This window comes from Rutidosis leptorrhynchoides, chromosome 2 (genome assembly GCF_046630445.1).
Source record: "Rutidosis leptorrhynchoides isolate AG116_Rl617_1_P2 chromosome 2, CSIRO_AGI_Rlap_v1, whole genome shotgun sequence".
Taxonomy (NCBI): Eukaryota; Viridiplantae; Streptophyta; class Magnoliopsida; order Asterales; family Asteraceae; genus Rutidosis; species Rutidosis leptorrhynchoides.
In genome coordinates, this window is record NC_092334.1 from 156,201,138 (window position 1) to 156,216,444 (window position 15,307).

The 15,307-nt window shown below is 37.8% G+C and overlaps 1 protein-coding gene across 1 annotated transcript; it reads left to right on the forward strand.

The window, feature by feature from the left end:
* Positions 1 to 278: 278 nt before the first annotated feature.
* LOC139891524 (uncharacterized) lies at positions 279 to 665 on the forward strand. The gene has a single exon (XM_071874497.1). It carries the CDS (start codon positions 279 to 281, stop codon positions 663 to 665), a length of 387 nt encoding a protein of 128 aa, XP_071730598.1.
* The last annotated feature ends 14,642 nt before the right edge of the window (positions 666 to 15,307 follow it).

Below are 15,307 nucleotides of genomic sequence, written 5' to 3' on the forward strand. Positions count from 1 at the left end.
TTAGCCGTTTCGTTGACACTTTCAATTTCAACCACTACGTACCATACAAATACCACTTTTCTTTTTCAACATCTCTTTTACAATAATTTATATTTATAATTATAAATTATAATATAATAAATAATAATAATATAATAATTTCAAAATTTTAAATTCAAAAATTGACCTCCTCCACTACTAATTCATAACATTATGAACACGCCTATATATTCGTGCATAATGCATCACTCATTCCATTTACAAACACAAACTAGCTCATATATATATTTTACTTTCAAATGGACTGCTTGGTGCTACCGGTTTCGATCTTTTGTCGCGGTTGTACCGGTCAGCGGTCAGGTTATCAACAGCTAACGGATGACTACTTTGTCGGTTCAAATGATCCGATTACGGTTGTTGTAGGGAAGGAAAAGAAGGAGTTTTTAGTAGACCCTTTCGTGTTAGATGAAAATCCTTTTAGAGTTTTGATTGATTTGGTGAAAAACAATAAGGAAGATTCATCAAGAAGAATGGTGGTTGATTTACAAAAGAAGAAAAGAGTGTTGTATGTAGATGTGGATGCTATCTTGTTTGAGCACATGTTATGGTTGATGAATAATGATTCATCTTCATTGTTCAAGCTCAACCTCAAGGAAATTATTGATTTCTATTCTCAAGATTACTAATTACTTCATATTTGTTTTTTCTTTATTTTTATATAGTAACATCTTAATTATAATTATATATAGTTATAGTTATAATAGTTATAACTACGTACACACTAAGAAAAGATTGGATGAATCTTTTATATCTGTCTTGTCTTTATATATTTTCTCTTGTACTTTGAAATTTTCATTCAATGATAAAGGATATACGAAGGATTAATAATAACACAAAATCTATAATTTGATAACTTATTGTCATTTGATTTTCATTCTGGGTTATTTAATTATGTTTTTTTTTTTTTTTTTTTTGAAAGATTAATTATGTTGTTTTTGATAACCAGCTCTACATAAAAAACTGATATGTCATTGTACAATTTGCAGGGCCGTCTCGCTAATTTCGGAGGCTCTATTCGAAACTTAACAAGGGCCCCTATAAATGTTAATTTTTTCATTACGTATAATATATAATACTATGCTAGCGTAATCAATAGAATTAAAAAATTTCAAAACAACTGTTGCAAAGTATTCTCAAATAGTTGTCAACTCGTTATAGTTACAATATTGTTTATATAAAACCGTAATCCTAACATTTTTTGTAACGAAGTAATTAGTCAACTCTTTATATTCAATACTCCCATTATATTATTTTTAATACCTATAAACGTCAATCTATTAAGTCTTTCTTGTTAGATAATAGACCGCAAGTAAAATATTTCATTAAGATATGCGAATAAATGAATTATTACATAGGTTTTTCAAAATTTTGGACCCCTTAAAAATTTGGGGCCCTGCAGCTGCACACTTCGCACATACACCGAAGACACCCCTGACAGTTTGGATGATTGTAATTATTATTACCGTATACTCGTTCCTATTAACGGTGCACTTGACTCAAAGTGACTAATGTGAATAGGAATGGAAATGAATATTAAGCAATATAATGTACTAGTCTATACTATTAAACGGTTCTTATTTTTCGGGTATTTTTAAGGTTTGGGCTACATCCGATTTAATGTCTTCAGAAAAAGTAGGTGTTTCGTCCATTTTGTGTACAGGTGTTCGGTGGTTTTTGGCTACTGGTATTATGTGCTTCTTGCGGGTAAAGGGTTACTTTCCGTCTTCATCAAAATGTCACAATATCTCGCTATCAAATAAATGCAACTCAACGATTTACTTTTTGATTATTCTCTTGGATTGTACCATGCCAAGACATAGTTTTTGTTGTCTTTGAATTGTGCGTTAGGTACTTGATTTTGTGTTTGTTGTATTGTAGTTAGGGTCTAGTTCAACTGAGTTATTCAAATGCATTGTTGCATCTAACTAATCAGATGTATTTGAACCTAAATCAGTTAAGTTGTAACTTAATTAGATCATTGAATCTATTTTAATTCATATTCTTTCTATTAAGCACCATTATTTTGTTAACACCCAGTCACCCTCATCCATGCAGCGCCTGAATATCAGTTACCATTCTAATATTTGGACTTTATCATTTATAAAAGACTGCAAATCCTACTTGTATTTGAATTTATTTAACTTTTTCCTATCTATAGTTTTCTTGAAAATGAAACGGATTGATTTCCACTATAAATGGAAGAAATTTAGGAAAATGTCACTCTCATGTTACATGTGAATTTCCACTATAAAACCTGGTTTTTTATATTAAGTGATTATCAAACACCTTTTCTGATTTCAAAACAGTGAAAGATTGCAAGATGACTTGTGCAAATTTAACTAAATTAAAACAAACAGAAACGGTTAGTTCATATTAGACCACTTGTATCGGTATCAAGTGACGGCGTCACTTGGTGATGTGGCGGAGAAGAAACGCCGGAATCCAACGTAACAGGGCGTTACTTGGTGGTGTTTTTTTGACGTCAGTTGAAAAGAGACGGGAGAAGAAACATATGTTTTTTGTTTTTTTTTGTTTTTTTATTGATTTAAAAATATTACTTTTATCTCCTTTTAATACTTAACCCAATTATATTTTAACATGTTGTAGTGACCCGAACTTTTCCATGTTTATATATATTAATTGAGATTGATATTTACATGATTAAATGTTTCCAACATGTTAAGCAATCAAACTTGTTAAGACTTGATTAATTGAAATATGTTTCATATAGACAATTGACCACCCAAGTTGATCGGTGATTCACGAACGTTAAAACTTGTAAAAACTATATGATGACATATATATGGATATATATATATATAGTTAACATGATACTATGATAAGAAAACATATCATAAAGTATATTAACAATGAACTACATATGTAAAAACAAGACTACTAACTTAATGATTTTTAAACGAGACATATATGTAACGATTATCGTTGTAAAGACATTTAATGTATATATATCATATTAAGAGATATTCATACATGATAATATCATGATAATATAATAATTTAAAATCTCATTTGATATTATAAACATTGGGTTAACAACATTTAACAAGATCGTTAACCTAAAGGTTTCAAAACAACACTTACATGTAACGACTAACGATGACTTAACGACTCAGTTAAAATGTATATACATGTAGTGTTTTAATATGTATTTATACACTTTTGAAAGACTTCAATACACTTATCAAAATACTTCTACTTAACAAAAATGCTTACAATTACATCCTCGTTCAGTTTCATCAACAATTCTACTCGTATGCACCCGTATTCGTACTCGTACAATACACAGCTTTTAGATGTATGTACTATTGGTATATACACTCCAATGATCAGCTCTTAGCAGCCCATGTGAGTCACCTAACACATGTGGGAACCATCATTTGGCAACTAGCATGAAATATCTCATAAAATTACAAAAATATGAGTAATCATTCATGACTTATTTACATGAAAACAAAATTACATATCCTTTATATCTAATCCATACACCAACGACCAAAAACACCTACAAACACTTTCATTCTTCAATTTTCTTCATCTAATTGATCTCTCTCAAGTTCTATCTTCAAGTTCTAAGTGTTCTTCATAAATTCTACAAGTTCTAGTTACATAAAATCAAGAATACTTTCAAGTTTGCTAGCTCACTTCCAATCTTGTAAGGTGATCATCCAACCTCAAGAAATCTTTGTTTCTTACAGTAGGTTATTATTCTAATACAAGGTAATAATCATATTCAAACTTTGGTTCAATTTCTATAACTAAAACAATCTTATTTCAAGTGATGATCTTACTTGAACTTGTTTTCGTGTCATGATTCTGCTTCAAGAACTTCGAGCCATCCAAGGATCCGTTGAAGCTAGATCCATTTTTCTCTTTTCCAGTAGGTTTATCCAAGGAACTTAAGGTAGTAATGATGTTCATAACATCATTCGATTCATACATATAAAGCTATCTTATTCGAAGGTTTAAACTTGTAATCACTAGAACATAGTTTAGTTAATTCTAAACTTGTTCGCAAACAAAAGTTAATCCTTCTAACTTGACTTTTAAAATCAACTAAACACATGTTCTATATCTATATGATATGCTAACTTAATGATTTAAAACCTGGAAACACGAAAAACACCGTAAAACCGGATTTACGCCGTCGTAGTAACACCGCGGGCTGTTTTGGGTTAGTTAATTAAAAACTATGATAAACTTTGATTTAAAAGTTGTTATTCTGAGAAAATGATTTTTATTATGAACATGAAACTATATCCAAAAATTATGGTTAAACTCAAAGTGGAAGTATGTTTTCTAAAATGGTCATCTAGACGTCGTTCTTTCGACTGAAATGACTACCTTTACAAAAACGACTTGTAACTTATTTTTCCGACTATAAACCTATACTTTTTCTGTTTAGATTCATAAAATAGAGTTCAATATGAAACCATAGCAATTTGATTCACTCAAAACGGATTTAAAATGAAGAAGTTATGGGTAAAACAAGATTGGATAATTTTTCTCATTTTAGCTACGTGAAAATTGGTAACAAATCTATTCCAACCATAACTTAATCAACTTGTATTGTATATTATGTAATCTTGAGATACCATAGACACGTATACAATGTTTCGACCTATCATGTCGACACATCTATATATATTTCGGAACAACCATAGACACTCTATATGTGAATGTTGGAGTTAGCTATACAGGGTTGAGGTTGATTCCAAAATATATATAGTTTGAGTTGTGATCAATACTGAGATACGTATACACTGGGTCGTGGATTGATTCAAGATAATATTTATCGATTTATTTTTGTACATCTAACTGTGGACAACTAGTTATAGGTTACTAACGAGGACAGCTGACTTAATAAACTTAAAACATCAAAATATATTAAAAGTGTTGTAAATATATTTTGAACATACTTTAATATATATGTATATATTGTTATAGGTTCGTGAATCAACAGTGGCCAAGTCTTACTTCCCGACGAAGTAAAAATCTGTGAAAGTGTAAGACCCGATTATTTATAGTGTACATATGTGTATATAAGTGTAATGTACGGTACTTGAAACGGGGTTCTGTTGCGTGTATTTAAAATACAAAAGGAGCTGAACTGGCAGGGTTGCGCGCCGCGCGGCCTTGTGGCGCGCCGCGCCAACTGTCTGTGACAGATCCCTTTCTCTTTTTAAATTAGATATTTTGGGGGTATTTTGGTAAATTCACATCAAGGCCGAGTTTAATGCTTGGTTCAGTAGTTTGGGAGCTCATTTACTCCCTTGTTCACCAACCTTATCACCTCCCAATTTATTTTAGTGAGAGAGTGAGTTTTAGTGAGGGAAAGCTCACTTTGAAGAGGAAGAAGAGGGTTTCTTGCTAAAGCCCAAGTTCTAAAGTTGTTCATCTCGTCAATTGCTACATTTTGATAGTTGTGGTATGCCTTAACTTGCAATTCTTGTTTTGTTTTCGTGTATGGGTTAGGGTTTGTGTTGAAGATGAACACTAAGACCCATTTGTAGGTAAATTGGGTGTTCTTGGGTAAATTGGGTTATGTAGGCTCAATAATGGGTTAGCTAGGGTTTTAAAAGTATTAATTGTTGTTATGAAACCCTAATTGGCTAATAATTTGCTAGAATACCTTAAGGAAGTGAAAATGGGTGTGATTTGGGTATAAATGACCCAAAGTGGGTGTATTGACTTTTATTGAGTCAAACGGGTCAAAATGGACCAAGATTTGGTTAACGTTAGTGTTTTGTGTTAAAACCTAGTGATTTAAAGTGTATGAAGGCCTTGAGTGCCAAGAGTTAGGGTTTTTGGTAAGAGTGACCCAAATTAGGGTTAAGTGTCAAAATGGGTCAAGATGACCTAGGATGGTGTGTGTTATGAGATTAGGCCAAGTTGATTGATTAATTATATGCTTGTGAAATAGGTACGTTACCTTGGAATTCAAGCTTGGTTTAATAATCACCGAAGGTTTAAGGTGAGTGGAATAATTATGCGTATGTGTATATAATGTACTTATTTGTGTTGTATGAATGTGGCATTGTCGCGTTGCTTAAGACACCACATGGTAAAGAAGTGGATGTCGCGTTGTTTAAGACACCACAATGTAATGGAGGGGATGTCGCGTTGTTTAAGACACCATCCATCGTATTGAATGGCATGTGGAATCGTCGCGTTGTTTAAGACGCCACATTGTAATGGGTGAGTGAGTCGCGTTGTTTAAGACATCACCCGGGGGATTAGTGACTACGCGTTGATTAAGTAGCACTAACGGATGTTACGAACTCCAACGGTCTTGTATGTACCGTTTCCCTTGTTCGAATTGGTTAACCAAGGTTGCGTGGATTATGTATTGAAAGTATTTAATTATGAATCGTATGCTATTGTATTATTAGCTACTTGTGGAAATGCGGTTATTGGTATATGCATATTATTGTTGCATGATTGTCGAATTGTTGATCCCGCGTATGATGTTGTGTAAGTGATGCAAGTAGGTAGATTATATATGTATATGTATAATTATTTTGCTCACTAAGCTTTGCTTACCCTCTCGTTGTTTACCTTTTTATAGGTTCGTGTGTGGACAAGGGTAAGGGCATTACCTTGGATTGAGTTTCCCGCTTCGATGATTAGGAAGCACTTTTGGGTTATGGCTTGGAGTTTGACCGAGACTTGGGTAGTTTAACCCCAAACACCATGCTCGTTGTGTCGTTTGGCAATTAAACTTTTTGTGGTCGAAACTCTAATTTGTATTAAACATTGTATTTTAAACTTAGTGGCGTTTTGGGCACGTGTGGGCCCCACTTTGTAAAACTCGCTCAAACCTTAGTTATGTGCTAGTTTTACATATATGAATGTATGGTTAAAAGCGTTTTGGCTAAAAATGTCGGGAACTAGTCAAACATTTTCGTTAAATAGACTTCCGGGGACAGCGGGCTGTCCAGGTGATTTGGCGCGCCGCGCGGCCACCTGGCGCGCCGCGCAGATGGCCTGCACCAGAAAATTTTTTTTTGTTTGAAATTTCGTCGTGTTTGGTCGGTTACGGTTTGGGTTGTTACAAGTGGTATCAGAGCATGGTCTAAGGGATTTAGGTGACTTGAGATAGGCGCCTAGACTTAGACTTTTGTGTGCGTATTGTGCGGGACTTGTAGGACTTTGGGTCGGACCGGGTCTTGGTTAGTACATAGGTTTATGTGAACTAATCATGCATTATTGGTTGTGTTGTATAGTAATCATCGAGCGAAATGGACATTGTACTAGCGCGTTAGCGCGACGTGCTCGCGTAGTAATGATTAGCTACCCTTACTACGGGTGCAAATCGTGTCAAACAAGCGATGTACGATGATCGTCGAGCGAGATGAGTATTGTCATGTCTTTCGTTTCGTTATTTAATCTATTCCGTTTTATAGAATGAGGACGCGAAACGGACACGACACCGAACTTGATAACGGGGGCACGAGCGAGGACCCCGAGTTCACGGCCAAGGTTGAGGCCATCTTTGAACGCCAAAAGGCGGAGTTTCGCGAAGATGTTAAGAAGATGTTTCTCGAGACGATTGACGAACAAGTCGTCACTTTGGTTAAGGAGCAAATTAAGATTGCTCTTCAAGAAGAAAATGGGGAAGGCGTGACTTTTTCTTCAAGAACTTTAGGGATGCTCAACCTCCTACTTTTGAGGGCGATCGGGACCCACTCAAGAGTGCCCGATTCATCTCCGATATGGAGGGGGCCTTCCGTACTTGTGAGTGTCCACCCGATAAGAAGACTAGGTACGGTTGTAGCATGTTAAGGGGTGACGCGAAACTGTGGTGGGATGCTAAGATCCAACTTTATGGTGAAGAACAATGTATGGACTTCACTTGGGATGAATTTAAAGCGGAGTTCTTCGATGAGTACCGAACTTCGGCCGATCTTACCAGGCTTAAGGACGAGTTACGCACCTTAAGGCAAGGGTCGATGGACTTGAACACTCTCAAATCCGTGTTCTTGTCCAAGACGCAATTTTGCCCGGAGTATGTCGGGAATGATAAAATGTTGAAAGAAGCTTTCTATCGAACCTTGAATGACAGTTATCAAGAAAAGATTAGCGTAAATGTGGTGAAGAGCTTCGATGAGTTGTTTAATATGGCGAAAGGGTTTGAAGCGATTGTGTTGAGGAAGAGAAAGTATGAAGGTTCGAGTCACTCAAATTTTTCAAGCAAGAAGTCAAACTTTTCAAAGAAGGGTGCAACCGAGAGTGTCGGAAGTGTCAAGAAGAGTGCGCCGGGAGAGTTTCGTTATACTTGCCATAATTGTGGGCGAAAGGGACATATGGCCCGTGATTGCACCAATCCCTCTACTACACCCAAGTTTACTTGTTTCAATTGCGGTAAAGAAGGGCACAAACGGCCCGAGTGTCCCGAGTTGCGTAATGATAATGCTAAGCGGATAGAGAAGGCGGCGGGTACGGCTAGGGGTCGTAACTACTTGATGTCTAATGAAGAAGCTAAACAATCCAATGAAGTCGTTTCAGGTACTTTCATGGTTAATTCTAATCCGGCTCGGATACTTTTTGATAGTGGTGCTAATTTGTCTTTCGTATCTCCAAGATTTGTGCCTAAGTTAAATAAACCGCTAGTAAAGTTGAGTCGTCCGGTAGAAGTTGAAATAGCGGATGGCAAGACGGCGCTAGTGGTTGATGTGTGTAAAAATTGCAATGTTGTGTTTGACACCGAAAGTTTCGAAATTGATCTTATTCCGATGACTTTGGGTGATTTTGATGTTGTCGTTGGTATGGATTGGCTCGATCGTTATAGAGCCGATATTGCATGCCACGACAAGTTTATTCGTGTAAAGACACCAAGTGGGGGAGAGATGATTATTCATGGTGACAAACGAATGAGATCGGTGCCGATATGCACTTTTGCTCGGGCACGACGTCACGTTGTTACCGGTGGTATGGCTTTCCTTGCTCATGTTGTCGACACTCGTATTGAGCCACCACCAATTCGTGAAATTCCGGTAGTTAATGAGTTTGAAGATGTCTTTCCGGATGAGTTACCGGGTGTCCCGGCGGAAAGACAAGTCGAATTTCGCATCGAGTTGGTTCCGGGGGCTACCCCCATTGCTAAAACTCCTTATCGTTTAGCACCAACGGAGATGCAAGAGTTATTGAATCAAATTCAAGAATTGCTCGAGAAGGGTTTTATCCGACCGAGTGCTTCGCCATGGGGCGCTCCGGTCTTATTTGTGAAGAAGAAAGACGGTAGTATGCGTATGTGCATTGATTACCGTGAGTTGAATAAAGTGACGATCAAGAATCGTTATCCACTACCTAGGATCGACGATTTGTTTGATCAACTTCAAGGCGCAACGTATTTCTCTAAGATCGACCTACGGTCCGGCTATCACCAAATGCGGGTCCGTGAGGAAGATATTGAGAAAATGGCTTTCCGAACGCGTTACGGGCATTATGAATTTGTAGTTATGCCCTTCGGTCTTACGAATGCACCGGCGGCATTCATGGATCTTATGAACCGGGTGTGCCAACCTATGTTGGACAAGTCGGTTATTGTATTCATTGACGACATACTAGTCTACTCGAAAAGTATGCACGAACATGAACGTCACTTACGTGAAGTTTTGAAGACGCTAAGAAAAGAGAAGTTGTATGCAAAGTTCTCTAAATGTGAATTTTGGCTAAGGGAGGTTCAATTCCTTGGTCACATTGTGAACGAAAGCGGTATCCAAGTGGATCCGGGGAAGATTGAGACGGTGAAGAGTTGGGGACGACCGACTACGCCCACGGAGATCCGAAGTTTTCTCGGATTGGCCGGGTATTATCGTCGGTTTATCCAAGACTTTTCTAAGATTGCTTCCCCATTAACAAAGTTGACGAGGAAGAGTGCTAAGTTCAATTGGGAAAACGAGCAAGAAATTGCTTTTCAATTATTGAAAGAGAAGTTGTGTCAAGCTCCGGTGTTAGTGTTACCGGAAGGTGTCGAAGACATGGTGGTTTATTGTGATGCTTCCTTAAATGGGCTCGGGTGCGTTCTTATGCAAAGGGGTAAAGTCATTGCTTATGCCTCTCGACAATTAAAGGAACACGAAACGAGGTACCCGACTCATGATCTTGAAATGGCGGCGGTTGTGCATGCGTTGAAAATTTGGCGCCACTACTTGTATGGTGTCAAGTGTACGATATATTCGGATCATAAGAATTTGAAACACCTTTTTACTCAAAGGGATTTGAATTATCGTCAACGTAGATGGATGGATGTGGTGAAAGATTATGATTGTGAGATACTTTACCATCCGGGTAAGGCGAATGTGGTCGCGGATGCGTTAAGTCGAAAGACTCAACATCCGGCGATACGTATAACATCGTTACGTTTGATTATCACTAACGACTTTCTTGAAAAGATGGGTGAAGACCAAATAGAGGCTTATGTTCACGATAAGCACACGGAACGAATTGTGGGCCAATCGGAGTTTATTACTATGGGTCCGCGGGGTTTGTTGTCCTTTCAAGGAAGGGTGTGGGTGCCTAAGACGGGTGATTACCGACGGGTGCTACTCGATGAAGCACATAAGTCGAAATATTCCATTCATCCGGGCGCGACGAAAATGTATCATGACTTGAAGAAAGATTATTGGTGGCCGGGCATGAAACGCGATGTTGTAAAATACGTCGAACGATGTGTTACTTGTTTGCAAGTTAAAGCCGAGCATCAAAAGCCGTATGGTAAGTTGCAACCGTTAGAAATCCCGAAGTGGAAATGGGAGCACATTACCATGGATTTCATCACTAAGTTACCTAAGACGGCGAGAACTCAATATGATTCGATTTGGGTGATCGTGGACCGGTTGACGAAAAGTGCCTTGTTTCTTCCCATTAAAGAAGCAATATCGTCGGAGGCCTTGGCTAAGTTGTTTATCAAGGAAGTGGTCTCGCGACATGGCGTTCCTATATCTATTATTTCGGATCGAGATACCCGTTTTACATCTCGATTTTGGGAAAAGTTTCATGAAGATATGGGTACACAATTAAAGTTGAGCACGGCGTATCATCCTCAAACGGACGGTCAAACCGAGCGTACGAATCAAACTTTGGAAGATATGCTACGGGCGTGCATCATTGATTTTGGTGGTAGTTGGGATGAGCATTTACCCTTGGTGGAATTCTCATACAATAATAGTTTTCATACTAGTATCGGGATGCCACCTTACGAGATGCTTTATGGCCGAAGGTGTCGAACTCCCATTTGTTGGGGAGAAGTGGGTCAAAGAGAAATCGGAAGTACCGATTTGGTTTTAGAGACGAATAACAAGATTGATATTATTCGCGAACATTTGAAAAAGGCTCAAGATAGACAAAAGTCGTATGCCGATAAACGTAGACGAACGATCGAATTCCAAGAGGGCGACATGGTAATGCTTAAGGTTTCGCCATGGAAGGGTATTATTCGATTTCGAAAACGGGGAAAGTTAGGTCCTCGGTTTATTGGGCCGTTTAAAGTCTTAGCTCGTGTTGGTGAAGTTGCATATCGATTGGAATTGCCCGAAGAGCTTGCGGGGATCCATAACACGTTTCATGTTTCTCACCTCCGTAAGTGCCTTGCGGATGATTCTTCATGGATGCCTTTAGATGAAATTGAGCTAAACAATAAGTTGGAGTATGTTGAAGAGCCAATTGCAATACTTGATGAAAAGGTCAAGAGGTTGAGGCATAAGGAGGTTAGGACTTTTAAAGTTCAATGGCGGCGGAATAAGGGTTCCGAGTTCACTTGGGAACCTGAAGAGTTTGTGTTGGTTTATCTTCCCGCTTGTCATGCGGCATGGATTGCGAGGTCGCAATCCGAATAAGTGGGGAAGAGTTGTAAGACCCGATTATTTATAGTGTACATATGTGTATATAAGTGTAATGTACGGTACTTGAAACGGGGTTCTATTGCGTGTATTTAAAATACAAAAGGAGCTGAACTGGCAGGGTTGCGCGTCGCGCGGCCTTGTGGCGCGCCGCGCCAACTGTCTGTGACAGATCCCTTTCTCTTTTTAAATTAGATATTTTGGGGGTATTTTGGTAAATTCACATCAAGGCCGAGTTTAATGCTTGGTTCAGTAGTTTGGGAGCTCATTTACTCCCTTGTTCACCAACCTTATCACCTCCCAATTTATTTTAGTGAGAGAGTGAGTTTTAGTGAGGGAAAGCTCACTTTGAAGAGGAAGAAGAGGGTTTCTTGCTAAAGCCCAAGTTCTAAAGTTGTTCATCTCGTCAATTGCTACATTTTGATAGTTGTGGTATGCCTTAACTTGCAATTCTTGTTTTGTTTTCGTGTATGGGTTAGGGTTTGTGTTGAAGATGAACACTAAGACCCATTTGTAGGTAAATTGGGTGTTCTTGGGTAAATTGGGTTATGTAGGCTCAATAATGGGTTAGCTAGGGTTTTAAAAGTATTAATTGTTGTTATGAAACCCTAATTGGCTAATAATTTGCTAGAATACCTTAAGGAAGTGAAAATGGGTGTGATTTGGGTATAAATGACCCAAAGTGGGTGTATTGACTTTTATTGAGTCAAACGGGTCAAAATGGACCAAGATTTGGTTAACGTTAGTGTTTTGTGTTAAAACCTAGTGATTTAAAGTGTATGAAGGCCTTGAGTGCCAAGAGTTAGGGTTTTTGGTAAGAGTGACCCAAATTAGGGTTAAGTGTCAAAATGGGTCAAGATGACCTAGGATGGTGTGTGTTATGAGATTAGGCCAAGTTGATTGATTAATTATATGCTTGTGAAATAGGTACGTTACCTTGGAATTCAAGCTTGGTTTAATAATCACCGAAGGTTTAAGGTGAGTGGAATAATTATGCGTATGTGTATATAATGTACTTATTTGTGTTGTATGAATGTGGCATTGTCGCGTTGCTTAAGACACCACATGGTAAAGAAGTGGATGTCGCGTTGTTTAAGACACCACAATGTAATGGAGGGGATGTCGCGTTGTTTAAGACACCATCCATCGTATTGAATGGCATGTGGAATCGTCGCGTTGTTTAAGACGCCACATTGTAATGGGTGAGTGAGTCGCGTTGTTTAAGACATCACCCGGGGGATTAGTGACTACGCGTTGATTAAGTAGCACTAACGGATGTTACGAACTCCAACGGTCTTGTATGTACCGTTTCCCTTGTTCGAATTGGTTAACCAAGGTTGCGTGGATTATGTATTGAAAGTATTTAATTATGAATCGTATGCTATTGTATTATTAGCTACTTGTGGAAATGCGGTTATTGGTATATGCATATTATTGTTGCATGATTGTCGAATTGTTGATCCCGCGTATGATGTTGTGTAAGTGATGCAAGTAGGTAGATTATATATGTATATGTATAATTATTTTGCTCACTAAGCTTTGCTTACCCTCTCGTTGTTTACCTTTTTATAGGTTCGTGTGTGGACAAGGGTAAGGGCATTACCTTGGATTGAGTTTCCCGCTTCGATGATTAGGAAGCACTTTTGGGTTATGGCTTGGAGTTTGACCGAGACTTGGGTAGTTTAACCCCAAACACCATGCTCGTTGTGTCGTTTGGCAATTAAACTTTTTGTGGTCGAAACTCTAATTTGTATTAAACATTGTATTTTAAACTTAGTGGCGTTTTGGGCACGTGTGGGCCCCACTTTGTAAAACTCGCTCAAACCTTAGTTATGTGCTAGTTTTACATATATGAATGTATGGTTAAAAGCGTTTTGGCTAAAAATGTCGGGAACTAGTCAAACATTTTCGTTAAATAGACTTCCGGGGACAGCGGGCTGTCCAGGTGATTTGGCGCGCCGCGCGGCCACCTGGCGCGCCGCGCAGATGGCCTGCACCAGAAATTTTTTTTTTGTTTGAAATTTCGTCGTGTTTGGTCGGTTACGGTTTGGGTTGTTACAGAAAGTGAGTTATAGTCCCACTTTTAAAATCTAATATTTTTGGGATGAGAATACATGCAGGTTTTATAAATGATTTACAAAATAGACACAAGTACGCGAAACTACATTCTATGGTTGAATTATCGAAATCGAATATGCCCCTTTTTATTAAGTCTGGTAATCTAAGAATTAGGGAACAGACACCCTAATTGACGCGAATCCTAAAGATAGATCTATTGGGCCTAACAAACCCCATCCAAAGTACCGGATGCTTTAGTACTTCGAAATTTATATCATATCCGAAGGGTGTCCCGGAATGATGGGGATATTCTTATATATGCATCTTGTTATTGTCGGTTACCAGGTGTTCACCATATGAATGATTTTTATCTCTATGTATGGGATGTGTATTGAAATATGAAATCTTGTGGTCTATTGTTACGATTTGATATATATAGGTTAAACCTATAACTCACCAACATTTTTGTTGACGTTTAAAGCATGTTTATTCTCAGGTGAATATTAAGAGCTTCCGCTGTTGCATACTAAAATAAGGACAAGATTTGGAGTCCATGTTTGTATGATATTGTGTAAAAACTGCATTCAAGAAACTGATTTCGATGTAACATATTTGTATTGTAAACCATTATGTAATGGTCGTGTGTAAACAGGATATTTTAGATTATCATTATTTGATAATCTACGTAAAGCTTTTTAAACCTTTATTTATGAAATAAAGGTTATGGTTTGTTTTAAAAATGAATGCAGTCTTTGAAAAACGTCTCATATAGAGGTCAAACCCTCGCAACGAAATCAATTAATATGGAACGTTTTTAATCAATAAGAACGGGACATTTCAGTTGGTATCCGAGCGTTGGTCTTAGAGAACCAGAATTTTGCATTAGTGTGTCTTATCGAGTTTGTTAGGATGCATTAGTGAGTCTGGACTTCGACCGTGTTTACTTGAAAAATGATTGCTTAACAAATTTTGTTGGAAACTATATATTTTTAACATGTGAATATTATGTGATATATTAATCTCTTAACGCGTTTGATATTATGTGATAGATGTCTACCTCTAGAACAAGTCCCATTGACTCACCTAATAATAATGAAGAGTCAAATGTAAATTGGAATGATTCGTGGACTGATTCACAAGTTCCCGAAGAGGAACCGGAAGAAGAGTCGGAACCAGAAGAAGAATCGGAACCGGAAGAAGAATCGGAACCGGATGAAGAAATAGAACCGGTGGGGGAAATAATAAAACGGTTAAGTAAAAGAAAATCCTCAACCAACCGACCAAGGTTAATTATGGTCAATGGTGTTTCCGCTAAGGAAGCAAAATATTGGGAGGATTACCAATTCTCC